Here is a 21,812-nt window from a genome sequence, read left to right as displayed (position 1 = left end):
TTACCCCTTGTCCTGTCACTGCACTCCCTGATAAACAGTCCCTCGCCATCTTTCCTGTAGGCCCCTTCAGGTACTGGTCAGCTGCAATTAGATCTCCCCGGAGCCTTCTCTTCTCCAGGCTGAACAATCCCAACTCTCTCAGCCTGTCCTCATAGGAGAGGTGCTCCAGCCCTCCGATCAGCTTCGTGGCCTCTTCTGGACTCTCTCCAACAGCTCCATGTCTCTCCTGTACTGGGGCCCCCAGAGCTGGACGCAGTACTGCAGATGGGGTCTCACAAGAGCGGAGTAGAGGGGCAGGATCGCCTCCCTCGACCTTCTGGTCACACATCTTTTGATGCAGCCCAGGACACGGTTGGCTTTCTGGGCTGCAAGCGCACGCTGCCGGCTCACGCTGAGCTTCTCATCAATCAATACCCCCAAGTCCTTCCCCTCAGGGCTGCTTTCAATCCATTCCTTGCCCAGCCTGTAGTCATGCTTGGGATTGCGCCGACCCACGTGCAGGACCTTGCACTTGGCCTTGTTGAACTTCATGTGGTTTGCACAGGCCCACCTCTCCAGCCTGTCAAGGTCCCTCTGGACGGCATCCCTTCCCTCCAGTGTGTCGACCACACCACACAGCTTGGTGTCATCGGCAAACTTGTTGGGGGCGCGCTCGATCCCACTGTCCATGTTGCCGACATAGATGTTGAACAGTGCTGGTCCCAGTACTGAGCCCTGAGGAACGCCACTCGTCACTGTTCTCCACTTAGACATTGAGCCGTTGACCGCACTCTTAGAGTGCGACCATCCAGCCAATTCTTTATCCACTGAGTGGTTCATCCATCCAATCCATGTCTCTCCAATTTAGACAGAAGGATGTCGTGCGGGACAGTGTCAAATGCCTTGCACAAGTCCAGGTAGATGATGTCAGCTGCCCTTCCCTTATCCACCAACGCTGTAACCCCATCATAGAAGGCCATAACTTGAATGGTTCCATTTGCGTAAACAGCGGCTGACCTGGACTTTTTTTTCTTCTTTGCAGTGGTCACTCCAGATTATTTAAATGGTCTTTAATTCTTAGATCATGATTTTTCAGATTCAGTAATTTTTCTGTTTCCCATTAAGTTAGATTTCTATCCAGAGCCTGTTTTTAGTGCATAAGCAGTGATAGAAGATTGCTAGATCAACGGAAGTATAAGTTTCTTAAATTGTGTTCCTTTTTAAGATTTTATATACCTTACGTCACTCCTGATCCAGACTTTGCATTTATGGAGATTTAAGGAAGAAATAAAAGGTTGGTTTTGTGCTTTTAAATAATTTTAAAATGTGTTAGACACTTTGTCTTGGCAGTCATTTTAGCTTTAAGAAAATCATCTGTGTATCCAGGAATGTTGGTGGGGGAGAAACCAGTGGCCTGATGAGACTGTAAGGTGGGAAGTTGGGGAGATGGTGGAATTGTTCTTTCTTTAAAGCAATGAAATATTGGAAGGCATGAAAATAGCAAGATGGAAACATCTCTCCAATTCTGTGATCTCTTGTGTTAAATTACTCTGCATTGGGCTTCTGACTTGATTTCTGCAAGCCTTAACTTCTTCCTTATCCTATGGATGATGGTAACAGCTCCCTTGGCTGAGGGGTATCTCCTGCTGTGGGAGTGCTGTGTGCTCTGCAGAGCATGACACATTTCACCTCAACTATTCAAGGTGTTTATCTCCTTGCCTTGAGGATCAGAGTTCATAGAGTTTTCAGGAATTTCTTTCAAAGGCCAAGGATGCACTTGTGTTGGGAAATACAAACCATTAGGTAGCTTTGCAGCTCCGTAAGGTGAGTCTCCTGTCTAGAAAATCTTGTACAATTCCATCCTATTTAAAAACTTGTAGAAATATCTACATTAAAGTCCTGCTGAACAATGTGTGACGGTACAACAGTGAAACTGCAGCAAGGTGGGCGCCAGCAGTTTCTCTCGGGCATAGATTAATGACAGCCTTTGGGCACGAGAAGGGTCACTGCCAGTTCTCTACTGCAAATAGGGGTGGGAGGTGTGTCTGGGCTTCTCAGCAATGTTCCTCTGATAGGTATCCTTGATAGGCATGCTGAGAGACATTAAATATCTCAACAGGATGTGTGCCAGCACAGTCTTGTGCATCCCCTTCCTCTGTCCTGTCTAGAACCGTAACTGGTGGTAAATGCCAAGCAGGACAGTCTGACAATATGTTAAACCAAATTTACAGATTAAGTAAATTAAAATGGAAAAGATTTTGTGCCTTTTGTAAGAACTGGCTGTCTTTTGCCTAACATCTTACAAGCCCTTGTAAAGTTGGATCAGAAGTGGTCACCCTGTCTCCTGACAGACATACCCCCTTGCAGATGTAGGGTTTTTCAGACTTTATCGTGATGTGAAACTCCTTCCTGGCTCTTGCTGCTGCTCAGTTTCTAACTTTATTTAGTAATTTGGAAAGACCGTCTTCCATGGAAGTGAATAACTACATCTAACTGATAAGGCAGTAAAAGTAATCCCTGATCCTAACCAGGAACAACTGTGCTATAGATGAATTAGCTTGATTACAAGGAAATATTATTTCTACACCTAGTTAAGTATGTCAGCACTTGGATCTTTGTATGCCCTACTACATCGGGGGAGAGGAGCAGCAAAGGAAAGTGCGTGTGAATTTCTTTAAAAAGCTGCTACCAGATTCCAGCTGAACACGAACCAGAGGAATAGGTTTGCAGGCAGAGGAAAAAGGACTTGATTAAAAAATTAATTAAGAAAATGCCATCTGCAGCTGTGAATATGAAGCTGTGCTGCTTGGTACCTGACTCAGGGCAACTGCTGGAGTTCTTGGGGATGAATCATTTAACTACAGAAGCTACTGAACGTTGTTGAAATGCAAGTATTCATATCGCACATCCTGGCACCCCACCCCTTCCTCCTCCATGCACCCTCTTCCTCCTTGCTCTGCAGTATCCATAATCATTCCAAACCTCTGGATTTCTTTGCAGACTTTATGACCAGAGCTAAGCAATGCTGCTCACTTAGCTCCTGCCTTGCAGCAGGCGGGGAGCGACGGTGCCCGGCAGCCCTGGAATGACAGGGAAATGGTGATCGGCAGGGCTTGATGGTGCTCCAGAGAGGGCTAAGGAGAAAACTTCCTGAAGCTCGCTCTGCTCAAGTGCTGAGCAGAGATGCCCGTGAGGCACCTGGAGCAGCAGTTTTCAAACTCCTACAGTAACAGGATTCTGCAGGAGACCTGGCTGAACTGGGCTGCGTCCTGGCAGCTAACTCTTCGTCTCTCATGACTGTTTGCTATCCGCGGTGGAGAAAGCAATTTGAAACATGCATGATTTGTGGTGGTGGTTTTTTTTTTTTTTTCCTCTCTCTCTCTCTCCTTTCCAACAAGCTGGAATGGAAATGCCAACCATTGTATAACAAACTTGCAGCCAGTACAATAGCTCGCTGCTCTTGTTTATCTTGCATGTTGCCATCGGAAGTAATAGATGGATACGCAGGTTGGAAACTACAGTTCTAGGAAAAAGCCTCTTTCCTACCTCTGAGAATGTGGTTGTACAGGTTGGTGGCTTGCACTTGGCTGTGGTCAGTCAGTGCACCAGAGGAAGGTGGAGGGAGCTTCAGGCGTGCAAGAGCGATGCCCTGAGGGAAAGGGATCCTCTCCTGGCCCACAAAGCCGCTGCCTGAAGCCCTGGAATGGGAGGTTTGACTAGTTTTCATGACAGAAATCTGCACGGTTGCGATCAGAGCAGGGCTGTGTGATGGCTGCTGAGCGCAGGAGGGCTGGGGAGACCCGCTGAGTGTTTAAGTGCCTGTGTTTTAAACAGCCCCGAAGAGCTGCACGCTGTGTCTGAGCTGCACTCATGCAAACTCACAGCTTGCACGGCCGAAAGGTTCTTTATGCTGCTGCCGCAACAGCGATTGCTCAGGCTGCACTTCTGACTCCTAAAAGCTGTAGATACTCATTTTTACCTCTCCTCCTACGGGGAGACTAACCGTACCCAGGAGAGTAAAACCAGTCCCGTTTTCATTATTCCTTATTCTGAGAATTACAGGCTCATGCTCCTTAGAAGTCACCGGACTTCTCTCTGCTTACGGCCTTTTTAAGCCTGGGTGTCTCCTAGCTTGAGTAGGTTTGTCTTAGCTGAAACTCTGTGTTTGAGTGTGTATCTCTGCCACACCGGGCTGCTCAGCGGAGGGAAGAGAGCAACTGTAATGAAGTCATCCTTGGCAGCGTTGGTTCTGCTCTCACCTTCCCTTCTGAAGTCTCTTCTCCCACCTCCATGCCCTGAGGTGTTGGGTTTTCTTTCCTATTTGCTTGTTGTGATTTAGAGATCTGCCCTCCTTTGATGCTGTTGTGGGAAGGGATTTTGTGAGCTCAGGATTTGCTTTTTATTTTATGTCTTGCTGGCTGCTGCCTAACCAAAAGAGCAGGTGGGGAGGGGCAGCCCTTGCCAGCCCCACCTCAAACCGTAAAATGAGAGCACCTGAAGCTATGTTTTAGTTGGATTGCTGCTGTACTGTCTGTTTTATGAGAGTTATTTACTGAGACAAAAAAAAAGTCGTCTTTGCCAAGGCTGTGGGCCATGCCCAGGCTTCGCCAGTGACACAGCCGGCTCTAGCAGTGGGGAGGTGACTGCTTCAGCCGGCGTCTGGCCAGCCGACACCTGCATGAGCTCCTTTCCAGCTCTTCGGCGTCGCGGGGGAGAAGTTGTAGCTTCTGCGAAGCCCCTCAAACAGATGGTCTTTGCGATGTGCCCAGAAAGTTATCAAAGGGTGTGGGCTGCTCACCCCTGTTAAAGGGTGTGATCCCAGGAAAGCCCAGACCTGATACCTGCAGAGAAAGAGAGATGCCTTTCAGCAGAGCTCTCCCAGACTGTCTAATGTTGAAATACATACATTGCTGTTGAGGTGCAAAACCCACGAAGGGGCAGTGAGGTTCCTCCACAGTCTCCTCTCCCTTTTGGGCAATGTTTACACCAGCATATTCATGCATCGCTCTTACAGGGCAGTTTTCCATCTCCGAGCCTTGCCGTGCGCTGCTGTTCCTTGAACTGTTTATATTCCACTTCCTTCCTTTTGTTCTAAGCGAGAACCACGGACACCAATAACTTCCAATATTTAGTCTTTGTTTGTTTGAAACTTGTCTTTGGCTGGGGCTGGGCTTGTGCTTTTGGTTGCCAGTAAACAGCAAAGCACCAGGATTTCACAAGACAAGGTTTTGCCTTTTCACGTAGAAGGCGTCTGTCTGTCTGTCCTCTACCATGTTCGTACGGACCAGCATTAGGAAGAAAACAAGCCTGCCTTTCGGTGCAGTGATAAAAGGTGAAGCTACTGGTACTTTTAATCTCTCTCCTCTTTGCATAGCACTTGGAGAGCATGACAGGAGACGACAGTCCACCTTCTCCCCAGTTTGTGTTGGCTGGTTCCTCACGAGAGTCTCACCCGCACTACTGAGTGTCTTGTAGGGGGCCAGCCAACACAAACCGGGAGGGCGGGTGGGCTACCTTGCTAAATCTTTCAAACACAACAGCAGTGTGTTTTCAGGCTTTTGGCAGCTGGGTGAGATGTGAATGTAACCCTGGAAAGTTCTGTTTTCCCTGGATGGATGGATGTATTGTCGTAGGCTGAAGTTTTATCCTGGATCCTTTACTAACGTTTTCCTCTTGTGTTGTTTTGTGGCCACTTACCTCTTGCTGCTGGTCGATCCCAGAGGCAAAAAGGCATCAGCAAAGAGATTTTCCTTTAGGTATGTGTTCATGACAAGGAACATCCATTGCAAAACAACAGACGTGTCATTTATGCTCTCTCAGGGGAAAGACTAAGGAAGAGAATAAGGGAGGATTTTTCTTTTTTCATCCTTGACTTTCAATTACCTGGGTAATTATATTAAGCATAATTTAGTGCAATAAATTATGTGCATATTAATGTACATTAATAACACATCATTAAGCATTCCTTAAATTTATGCGAGATAACAGGATACTGCTAATACTGTGTACAGTGCAGCTATGGGATCAACTATTTCTTTTTCTTTTTGCACTGTATGTTGTTACAGAATTCAAAAAGGGAACGAATGTGCTCTAGTAGCAGGATTTTGGCTGTAACTACTCAACAGAGACCTAGAAAAAGTCCCACAGCTGTCTCTGGGCACACTGTGGTGGCAGGATAGAAAGAAGAAAGGTTCTGTACGAGCTGGCGTAGCATTAAAAAAGAAGAAAAGAATTAACTGTAAACCAACTTGTAATTATCAGTAATTGGCACTCAGACTGGGAGTCTCAGCAGAGAGAACAATAATTTAGTGCGAGCTATAAAATGAGTTGTTTGCACTCCTAGGGCAAAAATTTCTAGGCCACATTGCCACAGCAGGAAATCACTGATTTATAAGTGTGAGGTCTACCGCCTATGAGCCATCTCCAGTGAAATCTGCTGATCCTTCCTCTCCAAAGTCCCTATTCTCTGTTTAAAACAGCAAATTTGTGGCAAAAGCCTGAACTAGCAGGCAGTAAGTGTCAAGGTATTGAACCAAGGCAGAAACTTGAGCTCACCAGGTATCCTTCTTCCCTGGCAGAAGTATCTTGAAGTTGCCTGAAAGGCAACCCATAAAACAACTTTTTTTTTTTTTTTTTTTAAGACAAGATAAAGTGAAAACCTTTCAAATTCTTATGACCATTTACTGAGATTTTTCTAAGACCTGGTGCTTTGTTGCCTTAAATTTTGGTGATGATGTCATCTTGATATTAGCGAAGTGCATATTATCAGCCCTGTAAATGTCTGCTTAAATTCAGCCCAGTTACAAGTGTCTGGGAAAATTCATACTTCACATGCTCAGAGATCTGTGAAGTTAGGGACTGGGGGGATGTGTCTCAAAGAAAGGTACAAAATTAGGATTTTTTTGGCTCTTCTGGCAGCACCCATGGTGAGTAACCAAGCTGCTCCTCCCAGCTGGAGATGCTGAGCGGAGCTGGTCCTGCCTTGCTGCTCCAGGCTGCTGGGACAAAGGGGACGGAGGTGGTGTCAGGCAGCCCTGGGGCTGGCAGAGTGACTGTAGGTGAGACCAGAGATACTTCACAGGAGGCAACATAAACATCTTCCATCTCAGGTGGAGAGCAGAGGACACCCAGAAACCAAGGACACCAAATACCATGGTGGAAGCTGGCTGCTCCCAAGCTTTTCTGGTTGGCTCCAGGTTTCCTGCTGGGGAACCATCACTAATTTTTTTTATTTTTTTTTTTTTTTTTAGTCATATGTTTCTTGCTTGTAGCCTAAATCGGCTTTTTTAAGTCCAGTGCCTGGAAGCATTGCTTACCCCAATGGTAACAAAGGAGAACTGTGGTGGTGGGAGTTAGGCTGGGGCTGATGGGACTGGGTGCTGCTGGTGGATGGGACCAGAGGGAGGACCAGGGGAGGTGAGCAGACACATCCACAGGCACCAGCACACGCTCCCGTCTGGTCTTGGCAACTGAAGCCCAGCTTTCCTCCATCTGCAACATTCTGCAACGTCTGCTGCCTCTTTGGCTCCCCGAGGCAGAGCGGGACCCTCAACGGTACCGCTCTGCTCTTTGCCAGCAGCCGCTGCCGTAGCTCGAGCATCAGAGCCTCGTGTCCCAGCTCTCATGTTGTAGTAAATGTCTGTTGTGGTTTAAAAAAAAAACAAACCCAACACCACACTCCCTTAATTTTCAGAATTTTTGTTTAAACATAGGAAATGGCATCTCCAAAAGGGCCAGGGTAACGGTGAGGTTGCCAAGTCAAGCATTCAGAAATGAGGAAACACCAGACAAACTGCCTGGGCCATCTTCACCTGCGCCCCTGCCCGTTTCCCATTTGCTGCAGCGTTTAACGGCACGAGCACATCCTCCTTTTTCCTGGGGCTTAATCAGTTTACACACATTTACTTGAGCTTCCTATTTCTTGTAGTGAAAGGAATCCTGCTCCTCACTTTCATTTGAATCAATGCTCGGTCACCATCATTAGGGAGTGGATCAGCAGCCTCTGTGATGCTATACTGATAACAGAGAGGCCAAAATTGTCCTGCTCCTATTTTTAATCTCCAAGGCAGGCAGGAAATATGCGACTTTTTCATTTGGGTGTTGCTATTGTTTGTGTTGAAGCTGAGGGGATGCAGTTTTCCTTGTGAGGATTTTTCAGGGAGCTAAAATGCAGCCTCTGCCATCGCATCTGCTCCGGTACGTGTACACGCTGCACGGTGGGAAGCGTGACCGGGTCTGGGCTGTGACAAAGCCCCAATTTTAGAGCAAAAGGTTGCTGTGAGACAAAAAAAAAACCCCAAACCTCACCTGAACTCCAAACCCTCCTCTGCCGTTCCTTTGATTGGGGAAAGGGTTTTGGATCCAGCCCAGCAGAAGGGCTGAACGCAGTGGTGGGATTGCTGCTCCTTGTGCCCTTGGACCGCGGTAGGATGCATTAGGAGCAGGTCTGGACGGGTCTCAGTTCTGGTGCTACAAGGGTTGCATTGACCCACGAGCTGGATTTATTGCAGATGAGGAGTCAGCTGTCGTGCTCGTGCCCTGGATAAAGCGGGATGTGGATCCGTCCTCTTTGCGAACAAGGTACCGAGACTGGGCTCAGCAGCGGGTGGTGGTTGTCACGGCAGGAACCTACCTGATCTTTCAGCCAGGAGCTGCCTGGGCACTGGGGGTGACACCCCCCGCTCGTGCCAGTGGGACCTTTGCAGGAGAAACCCCCAGCGAGGGGGGCAAAGCCAAGCAGCTGACGCTGCCCATCGTCCGCAGTCCCCTCTGTGCACCCTCGGCATGGCGGACGCCTTCCCACCACCCACTCAGCCCTTTTCCTGTGGGACGGTGCTTGTGCAGGGGGAGGGAAGGTCCGGGGTGGCTGTGCGGGCTGTGCCTGCCCGTCCAGGTGTGCGAGGGAGGAATGCCAACCCCTGAGTCACGGGCACCCCCTCCTCCCTCCCCAACTGGGATAAAGCTCATCCTCACCTGGGATCTGATCTCATTTATTGCGGCTCCCACCGTTCCTCCCTGCCAGCCCCCCGGGAGGCAGAGGCGGCAGCTCCGGGACGGCGAGGGGAGCGAGAACAAAGTCGATATTTGACTGGAGGGTACAGAAATCAGCAGGGAGGTATGTGGGAGCGCGGGCTGCCTGCCCTCTCTGCTGGACTGGAAGTTGACGTTTAACCGGAAAGAGAAAAGGGACATAAAGTAGAGAGGAGGGAGGAAAGGAAAAAGAAAAAAAAAAAAAAAAAAAAAAAAAGAAAAGGCCAAGGCTGGAAATCAAGTTGCAGCAGCGAAGCAGCGTGTTCCCCCTCTGCCTTTGGAAGAATTTCTTGGCTTGGTGTGTGGGTGCCTGTTATTCAGGCTGCAGCAGAGGATTTGGACACTGAGTCAGACCCAGCACTAATGAGGTTTGTGGAATTAATTTGTCTGTGTTCTTTAGCATCCAGCTTACTTTAACTTTGCTGCGTTGATTAACCAGGGGGGAAAATAAGGCACGGGGCTCCTTGCGCAGGCAGGTAGGCAGGGCACGGAGCGGGGGGGCTCAGCTCCCTGCCTGCTTGTTCCCCTTTTTCTTCTGGTTTTGGCTGTCGGACACCGTCTCGTGCCTCTCGGCAGCCTGGGAAGGGCAACGCTCGTGACCAAGCGGAGCTTTCCAGGGCTGCGGGGGGCAGTTTTTGTCTCTAAAGGTATTCGGGTGGGGGAGCCGTGAAGTGGAGGTGGGGGTACCGCAGCGTGGGAAGGCAGAGCAGAGCCTTTCGGGGACCATTTGCCACAGGTTTCAAAGGTTGCCCTCGCCATCTGCCCCGCTTCCAGGGGAGAAGGCGGTTGTGCCTTGGAGCTGGCACCCGGGGAAAGCTCTTATGGGTGAAAGAGCTGGTGATCAGCCGGGCTGCGGGTGGCTCTGACTTGCTGAACCCACGGAGGTTGTTTTGCAGAGTGGGTGACGGCATGCAAACCCCCTGCGAGGGGGAGTGGGTGTGGGGGGTCAGGGTGGGCTTTGCTGAACTGCAGGTGTCGGGGTATTTGTGATTTGGCAGATGTGAAATACAGGGGAAATAGGGGAATGGATGGATGGGAGGGTTGGTGCAAAGGAGCTGACGGGGATGGGTTAGGTGGGGGAAAAGGGGGACGAGGAGCGCCCATGGCGGGGAGGGAGAGGAAATGTGGGGCCAAAAGAGCAGAGAATGTGGCAGGAGCAGCGGGGAGGGGGGGTGGGTGGGCAGGAGGGTCCCAGGGCCGTGCTGGCGTGCAGGTGGGATCCTGGCCTTCCTGCCACTTCTGCCCCTCGGGGTCCCCCCTGCCCGAGCCCACGATGGCACCGGAGCTACCAGCCCTTTGCCAGCACAGGGTGGTGTCGGCCACTCCCTGGCCCCGGCAGCTCTGTGTGGGTCCCTGGGCTGGGTCCTGCTTCTCTTATCCTTCGCTGGGGGATGTTGGGGGCCGTGTCTGGGGTCTGGAGCTCGGCCTGGGAGCCGTGATCCCCCTTCTCGCTGGAAACAACAAAAGGTGGCACTTGCATGGAACCTCTCGGCCGTAGAGGCACACCTGGGGAATGAGGGGAAACGGATGGGGAAGACAAAATCGAACATAAACATGATTTCGTGTTTAAGTGATGCTTTGATTTGCAGGTCGAGCTTTTGATGGTTTTCTGGAGATCTGTCTTGATATTTTCCAAGTTTTGGAGCATGGCCCTCAGAGCTCTGTGCCGCCGTGCGTGCTGGGGAGGGAGTAGCCTGGAGAGGGAGGGAGCGTGAGTTGTGGCCCCGATCCGTGCACCCACAGCCCTGCCCTGGGAGGAGACCTGAGCCTGCACAAGCTGCCGTGGCTGTCACTGCGCTGCCCCGGGAGGGAACGGGACCGGGGTCCCTGGGGAGGCACCTGGCTGCTGTTCTGCTTTGCCTCCATCACTATTAGCTCTCCCTCGGGACCCCCAGCCCCGCGCTGAGGCTGGTCATGGTGATCAGCACCGTCTGCCTGCCCCAGCATGCTGCAAGCACGGTGGTGCCCAGCGCACATGGGCAGGCAGATGCTCCCCCCAGCTGCCTCCCGTCTACCAGGGCGTCAGCGCCCTGCTCCATCGTGCACGACCCCAGTGCACCCCTTGGCAGGATGGGGTTCTGCAGCCACAAAAAGGGCGATGCCCACTGCAGAGGGAGGAAAGGCTGCACCGGGGAGCTTGAACATCTCCCTTGCTTTCCCAATTCTGTGTCCCCAGCCTGCCGGGTGTCCCCTGTGTGGCAACTGAGGCCAGGCTCCCACAATGGGCTTGTTGCTCATCATTCCTGCTCCTTGGTTGCTCTCCCTCGTCTGCCCCAGGGCAACGTCTGGCTTCAGCCTCATCCTTCCGAACACAGAGATGCTGGGGTTGAGGCGGGGAGGGGACAGGGTGACAAAGCTCTGCTGCTCCAACCCCGTCCCCTGTCTCGTTGCTCCAGTGGTTTCTTTGGAGCATACCCTGTTTTGGGGGGATGAGCTACCCAGCCCAGGCTTCTCCAAGCTCGGGGGGTCCCAGGGTCTTTCTGGAGCAGGTTTGTCAGCTGTGCCAAGGTGCGGGCAAAGGCTGGGGGAGAGGGAGGAGACCAGGAGGAAATGCTGGAGCGGTGGTCCAGGACGGGGTAGGTTTGTGTGCAGCCGGGAGCTGCTCCGCTTTGTTCCCTGGTTTTGCACAACCGAACAGCTTTTTTTTAGTTGCTGTCATCATGAAAATCCAACCAAAACCCTGAGGCTTTTCCAAAGTGAAATGAGGTTTTCCCTTCCAGAGGGCATTTTTGACATCAAGATATGGCCACTCGCATATTTTTGCACAAATATTACGGGCTGCGTTCCTGTGGCTGGCAGCGGCGATGCTCTATGCCACCAACGCCCTGCCTGCTGGCAACTGCCCAGCTAAATCCTGGGAGGTTGCGGCTCACAGGGCAACAGAATGTTAATATCAAGCTGAGTTTTATGGCCTTTTATTGCAGCACTTGAAAAGACATGATAGCACTCTACGTGTACAAGGCCCAGGGTGTGTCCATCCATCCCTTGGTGACTCTTGACTTGTGATTAAAGGAAGATGATTTAGGTCTGTGCTTTGAGGCTGCCTTGGAAGACGGGTGTGTGAGCTGAGCAATCCGGTCCCCTGGAGTCAATCCTTTCCTCGTGGCCCTTGCCATGATGGGAGATGGGATTTGCTGAGTGCTGGGGGGATGTTTTTGCTGTGTTTTCCCTTGGCGGGCTCAAAGGACTTCCCTACCCTTTCATCTCACCTCTAATTGGCATCTCCCCAGGTCTCTGTAGCACTGGTTGCTGCGCCTGGCATGGCTTGCTGGGGCGGAGCAAGGGAAAAAGGGACTTTCCTGAATTCAAAACCTGCTTGTCTCAGTGGCGAGGGACACAGCATTTGCCAGCGAGTGGTGGCGTGAGGACTTTTGCTGAAGGAGGTCACAGGCGCGTCCAGGGATGAGGATAACTGCCGGCCTCGGAGCCAGCACTGGGGCTTGGCCAGGGGGCCCCCCAAACCAAACGGGCGAAAAGCCCGAGATGGGGATGGTTGGTGTCGCAGGGAGCTGTGCTGAGGGGCTGCGGGAGGGAAGCTGAGGGATTTCCTTGGTCAGCTGGTACCTTTTACCCATAAGCAAAACAGCATATTGTCTACCAGGTCCTGACGAACAGCAAAGCTCCCCGGGGTGTCCCCCGCAGAGATGCTGCCCCAGGGTTTCCATATTTCTCACATTTCAGAGGGTTTAATTACTGTGTGATAAATCCTGCTGAGCACAGCTGACAAGATAAATGCGATAGCAACGTCTTGTCGTGTGTTACCTGTATATCCAGTGACTGTCACGGAGAACAAACTGCAAACATCGAGGGAGACATCTCCTGGGGCTGATGCTGTGGTGGTTCGAGCCCTGTGCTGCAATGATTTCTGCGAGTGCTCAGCTTCATGCATTCAATGCATTTCCATTGTCTTCCGTGGTCGATGTAAGATATGGCGTGATCCAACGCTGTTCATACTACAGCGGGTCTTTCCAGGGGTTTCCCTGGGGCCCAGGTCAGACTGTTAGTAGCCAAATCACCAAGTGACTGGTCTGTGTGCTGGGTGTCCCCCTGGGAACTCAGACATCTTCGCTGCACGCAACAACTATTCCCATTTTCCTTCCCTGTTTTTAAGTGGTTTTCACGTTCTCTTCATTAATTTCAGAGTCAAGGCTTAGGCAGCAAGAAGCTATAGGACAATCTGTTTGCATCTTATGCTTCACACTTGCATCTTCCAGAAAGGAGATGCTTTAAAGGTGGTTTTACACCAGATTTTTTTGCCTTGACTGCTCTCACTTGCCCTACTGAGATACTGGAGTCAGAGCCACCCTCCAGCACAGCAACCACAGAGCTCGAGTTCCAGCTTTGTCTCTTCTGTTTACCATGTCCAAATGCCAACTTCTGGATGGCACTGAGAGTTTTCTGATGGCCAGATAAATCATGTGTGGGTGCAGGGTGAATGGTTTGCTGTCTCTAGGATTTGGCCCCATGCATGGGGTCCTGCTGCCCTGGACAGGACAGAGGGGAGCTGCTGGGCTCTCAAGACCATGGATTCATTCAACAGCTCCAAGTCTGGCATTTCCCAAGGCCTCACCCTCTATTTATTGTTGATTTGACCATCCTGGAAACTCTTAGTGCGATAGGAAATAGCTGAAGGGAGGGGTCTGTTTTGCTTTTGGGGAGAGATTGTAGACAGTCACTTTGTTTTCCTCCTCTCTTTTTTACCTTAACCTGCCAGGAAAAGCAAGGTCTTGACCTGGTCGGTGCTCACACGTGTGGATGGCACTGGGCTCTGGCTGCCTGCACCGATCCTGCTGGCCTGGGGGACTTGTCAAGCCAGGCACCCCGACTCCGGGGTGCAGGGGTGCTGTGCCATGACAGCTGCCCTGCCCCAGCATTGCTGGGGACTTTGAGCCTTTCGCACATGCCCGAGCAGAGGACGAGCTGCTCTTGGATTTGCTTTTGTGCCCTGCCCTGCTGAGATCAGAGATTATATCCAGGTGGCAGCTTTCTCTGGGCAGGCAGGGCTGTCCCACCCTGGCAGGGCTGGGCAGGGGCTCTGCCAGACCTGCCCGACCATCTCCAGGACCTTTTTGTCCCAGCCTCTGGGCTCTCCGCAAGTTAGCAATCCATGTGTTTCAGGAGGAAGAGGATGGATGTCCTGCCACGGGTCTGTGCCTGGCTGCTCCTCCTGTCCCTGCTCTGTGCCACCGGCCACTGTCAAAGGAGCAAAAGTGAGTGCAGCCCTGGTATGTCTGTCTGTGGTCTCCCCTTGGTGCTGCCCTGTCCACACCACTCTTGGGCTCTGGAAACACTGGTCCTCATGTAGATAAGTCCTTCTGAGATCTGTCCTGTGCCTTTCCTCCTGCTTTCTAGCTCCCCAGCAGCTGGGGCCCCTCTCTTGCTATCCCACTGCTGTTTTGTAGCCAGCTTCTGTTAACCACCCAGGCAAAACCTCCGCCGGCTCCTTGGGAACAGGATCAGACTTTCTCATACCCTCCCATGGCTTGCCCGGTTTTCTCCATTGCTGACGCCTTGCTCTTTCCCGGTAGGTAACCGCTGCGTGCTGTCCCGGGCAAAGAGCTGCACTGAGTGCATCCGAGTGGACAAGGACTGCTCCTTCTGCACCGATGAGGTGAGACCTTGCAGGGAAGCCCAGGACTCTGCTTCCCACCCTGCAGACAGAGGATCCCACCACCCCTAGCAAAAAGCTGAGAGCAAGAACAGCTTCTGGCTCCAGCTCCTCTCTGCAAAGAGCTGGTCTGGATGGGAAGCACCAAAACGCAGGTTTCCTTTGGGGAGTCCGGGGCAAACTTGCAGGAATACAGGGGTTTATCGGAAAATGCCAGTGTGCCAGGTCTGAAACAGTGTGTGCAAGGGATGGAGGGAGAGTATTATCCCAGACAACCCAGTAACTCGCTGGTGGTCACATTTCCCTGCTGCTGTGGGACATTGGCTCTTCTGTGCGAGACTTGTCCCCATCTCTCTGCCCCATTCCTGCTCCCAAAGGCTCACTGATGGTTTCAGCAGAGGACCTGCTTCCTGACAAGCGCCTTTCCCCCTTGCATGGAGGATTTGCTGCTTTCTGTGGCTGTAACGTTGTTCTTGCCCCCTTGGCAGAGCTTTGAAGAGGCTCGTTGCGACTTGCGGGAGAACTTGCTGCGGTACGGCTGCGGGGAGGCCAGCATCGTGTACACCAGGGGCGAGATGCAGACCCAGCAGGTGGGTGTTGGGAGACAGCCCTTGCTCGGCTTCTTCTGAGGGGTCCCACCATTCCCAGTGACCTTTGTGTCCTGCAGCCTCCTCTAGAGTCTTCAGCAGGAAAAATACAAAGTCCAGACCGCTCTTTATGTAGGGTCTACTCAAAACCAATGCTCTCCCTTCATTAGCTGATGAACCTGTTGGCAACCAGCCCTTCTCGCTTAGGGCTGGGGTGGATTTTCAGGCAAAACGGATGTAAGCAAAATGCCAAGGTCTGGAGGAGGCACCCAGCTGGGCACACATGGACACAGGGGAGGCTGCCTCGGTTCCCAGCTGTGCATGAGGGAAGGGAGAGTGATCATCCCTGCCTTTCCACTTCCCACATATCTCCCTGCCTCTTGCCTCCTCCTCATTGTGTCTACACAGGAGATGGAGTCCATCCCCTTCATGTTACTCTTCCTTCACAGAACTTCAGTATCAACACGTCCCTGCAGAGGACCCAGGTGTCCCCCCAGGGCATGCTCATGCTGCTGCGAGCTGGGGAGGAGATGAGCTTCAACATAGATGTCTTCCAGCCCTTGGAGAGCCCTGTGGATCTCTACATCCTCATGGACTTCTCCTACTCTATGTCTGATGATCTGGACAACCTCAAAAGCATGGGCCAAAACCTAGGTGAGACCAGAGCTGGGAGCAGAGTGGAGCCAGCTCCTGTGCTGATGAAGGCAGGCAGCTCGCTCCTGCCCATGGCTGTGAGGGATGGAACTGGTGAAAGGCTGAGAGGTTTCTGTTTTAATTAGAGTTTCTTATTATTGCTGCTTTGTGCAGCTTTGCGGGTGGATGTCCCTCCTGGCTCTGCAGGGATGATTTCATGCGCTCTCTCCTTTCAGCCCAGTGTGGGGGCTGGTGCCCTGCAGAGTCGATCTGTGCAGTGGCTTTGGCATCTTGAACCGATAGGTGTGGTGCATGCTGTTGCAGAAGCTCTAGTCTTGGAAAGGGTCTAGCAAAGGTGGTATAGGTTTCTACCCCCAAAAAGACAAGCCCCAAGCACAGAGAACTTAAAAGCTGACAGTTTGGGAGTCTTATCTGAGACCTGACCAGCGGAGAAGATGTCCAGGTTCTCTTTCCCTGGAGCAGTGACCTCAAGACATCTCTTTATTCATGTGTCTCCTCCTCCCTCCCTTCTCCTCCCAGCGGAGTTCCTGCAAGCCCTGACCTCCAATTACACCATCGGATTCGGCAAGTTTGTGGACAAAGTCTCATCCCCTCAGACAGACATGAGACCCGAGAAGTGAGTGAGGCCAGTGGATCCCCGGGATGGGAGCAGAGAGGGGAGGGCAAGCGCCTTCTATTTCTCCGTGGCTTTCCTGATCTTCACTGTCTGTGGTGCAAGAGTCTCCATCCACCTCTCTCCCTTCATTGCAGATGTCTCCCCTGGCCTCCCCACCCTGTGCTCAGGGCTTGCTGTAGCACCCTGCCAATGCCAGCAGTGTCCTCCTCTGCTTTCAGACCTTCCCTGCTCTGCCACAACAGATTGCACGTCTTGTCTTTTCCTCCATCTCTGCCCTCATACCTTCTACCTGTCGGTGCTGATGGCTTGCCAGCTCTACTTCATGTCTTCCCTTGAGAGACTCCCCAGCCCCGGGGGCTCTCCCCATGCTTCCTCTCCTTGCACGCAGGCATCCCTTTGCTCCTGCATCCCGCAAAAACCCTGCTCCTCTTCTCTCCTAGGCTGCGCGAGCCCTGGAACAACGCTGACTCCCCCTTCTCCTTCAAGAACGTCATCCGCCTGACCAGCAACATCAACCACTTCAGCGAGGAGCTCAGGAAAGAGCGCATCTCTGGCAACCTGGATGCCCCTGAGGGTGGCTTTGATGCCATCCTGCAGACGGCTGTTTGCAAGGTGATGGTGGCCAGAAATGCAGGAGCCATGTGTGTCTGGTTTTAATGAGTTGATTTTCTTGATACTGGCTAATGAGCAAAAGAGCAGCATGCTGGGCAGCTGATGAGACAGCCAGGGAGCCCACGTTATGTGTCAGCTACAGTTGGTTCTCGCCCTCCTGGCTGCATGCTCCTGGTGCTGAGTTGGTTTGCACTCCCAATTTTTCCTAGGTCTTAGACCATCTGTCTGTGTATCTGGTGTTTGATCCCCAGCACAGGAGCTGCTTGCTGGGCACCCTGCGTGTGCTCTTTGCTCTGTCCCCCTTTGTGCCCGCAGTGGTGGAACTCTGCTGCCTGGAAAACAGCCCGCTTGGGCTTGGCCATTTGACTGAGGGGTGAGCCCAGCTCCAAACATGTCCAGCAAAGCGTGAGCTTGCCCCCTGTACATATATGTGCCTGGCACCAAGCTGTTGGGAGACATCCTATGCATTGGGGGTGCAGATGGGGGAAGGGGAGACCTGCTGACTTGGATTCCCAGGGCCATGTAGCTGGTTGCACTTGCTGCCAAGTGGAGGTGGTGCCTTGCCCGTTGGGTTTTCCAGCTCCTGCCAGTGCTGGCCTGCCAACGGCTGCAAGTGCTGTGTGGTGGTTTGGAGGGCACAGAGATAAAAGTTCCTTCTCCCTTTCCCCGACTGTAGGATAAGATTGGCTGGAGGAAGGACAGCACTCACTTGCTAGTGTTCTCCACTGAATCTGCCTTTCACTATGAAGCTGATGGTACCAACGTCCTGGCAGGGATCCTGGCGAGAAATGATGAGCAGTGTCACCTAGACACGAGTGGCACCTATGTATATGACACCAAACAGGACTATCCTTCGGTGCCCACCCTGGTGCGCCTGTTGGGCCAACACAACATCATCCCCATCTTTGCTGTCACCAACCACTCCTACAGCTACTATAAGGTGAGGAGACCATGGTGGTGGTGCCACATGGACTTACCTTTCCTCCAGGACTGTTGTTCCTCTGCCTGCAGCTTGGCTGTGAGGGGAAAGTGTTCTCCCACCTCTTGACCCCAAGTGCTAAACCAACACCTTGATACTTAGGGAGGGTGCCACAGTGTGTTGGGGGCCTGCTGTGGGTCATGGGAGGTCTCAGGGTGTATTATTGGGTGCAGGAATCTGGGCTGCTAGAGGTGTCCCTGTGTTGGTGTCTATTTCTTGTAAAGCAGTGGGGACGCATTGCTGGAGAGTCATTTAGGTTGGAAGAGACCTTTGGAGGTTTCTGGTCCAAGCCCTGCTCAAAGCAGAGCCCCCTTCATTGCTAGAGGAGGTTTCTCAAAGTCTTGGCTCAGAGGCTCTTGTGTGTCTGCAGAAGCTGCAGGAGTATTTCCCCATCTCTGGGATCGGGGTGCTCCAGGAGGACTCTTCCAACATCGTGGAGCTGCTCCGCACATCTTTTGAGGTAATGGTGCTCTCTGAGGCTTTGCTCTCACTCCCAGGGAAGGCAGAGGATGGGCACCTCCTGCCCAGGAGAGCAGGCAGGAGGCACGATGCAGCCCCTCTGAGGCAGGCCCATGGGGTGGTCACAGGTGTACTGCTGAAAACCAATGTTGTGCTTATCTTCTGCCACCCAGCACATCCGCTCCAAGATGGACATCCGGGCTGACTTTGTCCCCAAAGCCATGAAGACAGAGTTCACCTCCTTGATGTATGAAAAGACAGAATCCGGCTCCTTCAACATCACCCGTGGGGAAGTGGTAAGTCCTTGGATGGCCCCGGAGGGAAGGCGTGTGCGAGCGGCTGAGCCCTCCACTGCATTCCTCCTTCCTTCTTCAACTGGGGTTGGTCTGGCCGAGCTGTGGTCCAGCAGAGCTGGCTCACCCCTGCGGCGTGTCCCTTCCTTCCAGGGCAAGTTCAACATGCGTGTGAAGGCGCTTGAGTACATTGGCGGGCAGCACGTCTGCAGCCTCCCTGAGAAAGACCGTAAGGGAGTTATCCACGTGAAACCCACCTCCCTGAGTGACAGCCTCAGAGTCACAGCCTCTGTCATCTGTGACGTGTGTCCTTGTGAACAGGTACGTGGGGGTGTGTGTTGCAGAGACGTGTCCTCCTCCAGGCCAGCCTGGGGTGGGAATGCATTGGTCGGCATGTGTGGGTCCCACTCGACCCCTCGCCATTGCTCAGCCTGGCCAAGGAGATCTTCATCACTGCTCGTACCAAGCAGAGCATGTTGTCCTTTGGCAGAGCTGAGTCTTGTGGGCAAAACTTTGCCCCTTGATCTGCCTTTCTGATTCCTGAAATGGTCTTGGGGGCAGCTGAGCCCATTGGGCAATGTCTCTTCTTTCTTCTCTTACAGCAAGAAGAATCTAGCTCGCCCAAGTGCAGCTTACATGGGGACTTCATTTGTGGACAGTGCATCTGCCACCAGGGCTGGTAAGGACTTTGTCCAGCTCCATACCCCTCCCAGGGTTCCTGCTGGGTCCGGGGACCCACAGTGACACATGCTTGTGCCCGGGGCATCCTGCCTAGGACCTCGCTGTCCTGCACTCTGCTCCTGCCTCTCTCAGCACCATCTCCTACCCACCAGGCGAGGGGACACATGTGACTGCTCCCCAGCATCGTCCCCCAACAACAAAGCCTGCATCCGCCCCGGGGATGTGGAGCCGTGCTCTGGCCGGGGCGAGTGCCTGTGCGGGAAGTGCCAGTGCTACTCCGAGGACCTGATGCAGCGCTTCAATGGGGAATTTTGCGAGTACGACGTCCTGCAGTGCCCGCGCGCCTCCGGCTTCCTCTGCAACGGTGAGAGCAGCCCCCCGCCGGCATCCCCCAACTGCGGCGTGCACTGTGCCCTGCTCTGTCCTGGTGGCACAGGCAGGGTGTCCCTGGGCTGGTGGCTCTGGCATGGGGGGGTTGAGTGGCCGGTGACGGGCTGCGGGGACCCTGCACCTGCAAATGTGCAGGGAGGATGCTGCGGACTCTGTTTGCAGCCCCTTTGCACCCCAAAGAAAGCGGGAGAGCCACAGACAGGGCCAGGGGAGCAGCACAGCACTGGACCCTGGGTAACTCCTCCTCTTGTGTCTCAGATCGTGGTCGTTGCTCCAAGGGCGTGTGCGTGTGCGAGAGCGGCTGGGAGGGTCCGGGCTGTGAATGTCCCACAAGCAACGACACCTGCATCGACAGCCGAGGGGTAGGTCCTGCCCTGCCTGCATGAGGGACGACCGGACCAGGCAGGGCTGCAGCAAATTTCCCTGATGCCCGAGGCTCAGGGCTGCTGGGAGCTGGCACCTTGCTGACTCCCCGTGCCGCTGTGTGTCTACGATTGCTCTCGGATGCCGACTGTCACCTCTTGTTTCCCAGGGCATTTGCAATAACCATGGGAGGTGCGAATGCGGCAGATGCATCTGTGACAAGGCTTCGCTGTACACCAGCTCCACCTGCGAAATCAGCTACTCCCTGGTGAGGCTCAGCCTGGGTTCCTCTGGGCTTATCGCTTCTCTTTCCCACATAGAACCTCTGGGGAAAGAAAGCAAAGCAGAGATGAGGGCACGTTTTGTCAGGAGCAAAATCTGGAGCAGGGATTCAGTTAATCTTGCCTGTCCTGCCTTTGCTGGCCAGGAAGGGTCTGGTATGGGAGATGCTTTGCAGCCACAGGCTTTCTTTGCCCTCCAGTTCACCAGCAGCAACTGTTGAATGCCCGTCTGTGTTTATCTGCACCCTGGTGAAGGGCAGAAGTTTGAGGTTTGGCTCCTGACTTCTGCTGATTTGCCTCAAGACTGGAGAAAAACATTTTATGGTCTGGTGCCTCTGTTTCCCCATTGACAAACATGAGCTAATCCCACAGTGGCAGTGGAGAAAGCTGGCTTGGTCGTATTTTGGAAAGGTCACCTAAAACCCTCAGAGATCTGTTCGCTGCCCAAATGCAGGCTGTTGGTATAAGAGATTTTGGAGCTGGCTGTGCTGGGGTCCTGGGCTTTTATAAATCCTTCGTTAGCTGCTTGTTCTCTGTGATTCCACGTTTTGATCTTGCTCTGGTGCCGGGGTGAGGACACAGCATTGCCTCTCCAGCTCTGTCTCTCAGAGGTGATGTCCTCCCTCGCTGCCCATGGGCTGTCTCCTGACCATCCCACCTCGCCTCTCTGCCCAGGGCTTCCAGGCTGTATGCGAGAGCATCCGGGACTGCGTTCGCTGCCAGGCCTGGGGAACGGGCAACAAGAAGGGGAACTGCAGTACATGCCACCTCCAGATCCAGATGGTGGAAGAGCTGAAGAAAGGTACCGGGAGAAGCAGAGCTGGGTGCAGACACGTGTGGTGTGTCTCCTGTGGGTCCTGTTCTGCGTGTGTGTACGTGGGGCTGCTCCCCAAGCTTTTCCTGGTCCTGATGTCTTTGCAACCATGTCCCCTCTTTCTGCAGAAGAGGCCAGCGAGTACTGCTCATTCCAGGATGAGGAAGACGATTGCACATACCACTACACCCTGGAGGGAGACCCCACCGTCCTCCCCAACACCACCGTCCATGTGCAGAAGAAAAAAGGTGAGCAGGGACCCAGTGGTAGGCGATGTCCAGCCTGTGGTGTGGATCAGTAGTGACCTGCTCCACAGTGCCTCTGAACCCCACTTTGTCCCTTTGCTGTGCCCTGGGGCAGGGTCAGCTGCAGGCAGTGCCTCCCTGCCCACCTCCTGCGTGACAGGGGTGGGTGACATTGGCTGTCACATGAACTGCAAGGAGTGCAGCGTAGCATCCTCGGAGAG

At 53.0% G+C, this 21,812-nt stretch overlaps 1 protein-coding gene across 8 annotated transcripts in view; it reads left to right on the top strand.

Moving 5' to 3' along the window:
• Window positions 1-5,227: 5,227 nt before the first annotated feature.
• Window positions 5,228-21,812, top strand: part of ITGB4 (integrin subunit beta 4) — a 34,183-nt gene continuing 17,598 nt past the window's right edge. For 2 of the 8 annotated variants that reach the window (XM_054846822.1, XM_054846821.1), the window contains exons 1-17: window positions 8,877-9,377; window positions 14,128-14,219; window positions 14,538-14,620; window positions 15,106-15,207; window positions 15,654-15,858; window positions 16,378-16,474; window positions 16,915-17,086; window positions 17,763-18,026; window positions 18,436-18,525; window positions 18,698-18,820; window positions 18,971-19,138; window positions 19,420-19,496; window positions 19,651-19,862; window positions 20,147-20,250; window positions 20,421-20,519; window positions 21,208-21,334; window positions 21,475-21,594. In XM_054846822.1, coding sequence (XP_054702797.1) covers window positions 9,373-9,377; window positions 14,128-14,219; window positions 14,538-14,620; window positions 15,106-15,207; window positions 15,654-15,858; window positions 16,378-16,474; window positions 16,915-17,086; window positions 17,763-18,026; window positions 18,436-18,525; window positions 18,698-18,820; window positions 18,971-19,138; window positions 19,420-19,496; window positions 19,651-19,862; window positions 20,147-20,250; window positions 20,421-20,519; window positions 21,208-21,334; window positions 21,475-21,594 — 2,140 coding nt within the window. In that variant the 5' untranslated portion in view covers window positions 8,877-9,372. Of the gene's footprint in view, window positions 5,312-8,379; window positions 8,560-8,875; window positions 9,378-9,562; window positions 9,657-14,116; window positions 14,220-14,537; window positions 14,621-15,105; window positions 15,208-15,653; window positions 15,859-16,377; window positions 16,475-16,914; window positions 17,087-17,762; window positions 18,027-18,435; window positions 18,526-18,697; window positions 18,821-18,970; window positions 19,139-19,419; window positions 19,497-19,650; window positions 19,863-20,146; window positions 20,251-20,420; window positions 20,520-21,207; window positions 21,335-21,474; window positions 21,595-21,812 lie in introns of those variants that run through there. The other 6 variants (XM_054846817.1, XM_054846818.1, XM_054846819.1 and 3 more) reach the window with 6 other exon arrangements.

This window comes from Grus americana, chromosome 18, assembly GCF_028858705.1.
Source record: "Grus americana isolate bGruAme1 chromosome 18, bGruAme1.mat, whole genome shotgun sequence".
Taxonomy (NCBI): domain Eukaryota; kingdom Metazoa; phylum Chordata; class Aves; order Gruiformes; family Gruidae; genus Grus; species Grus americana.
This window is presented reverse-complemented; position numbering and strand designations above follow the sequence as displayed.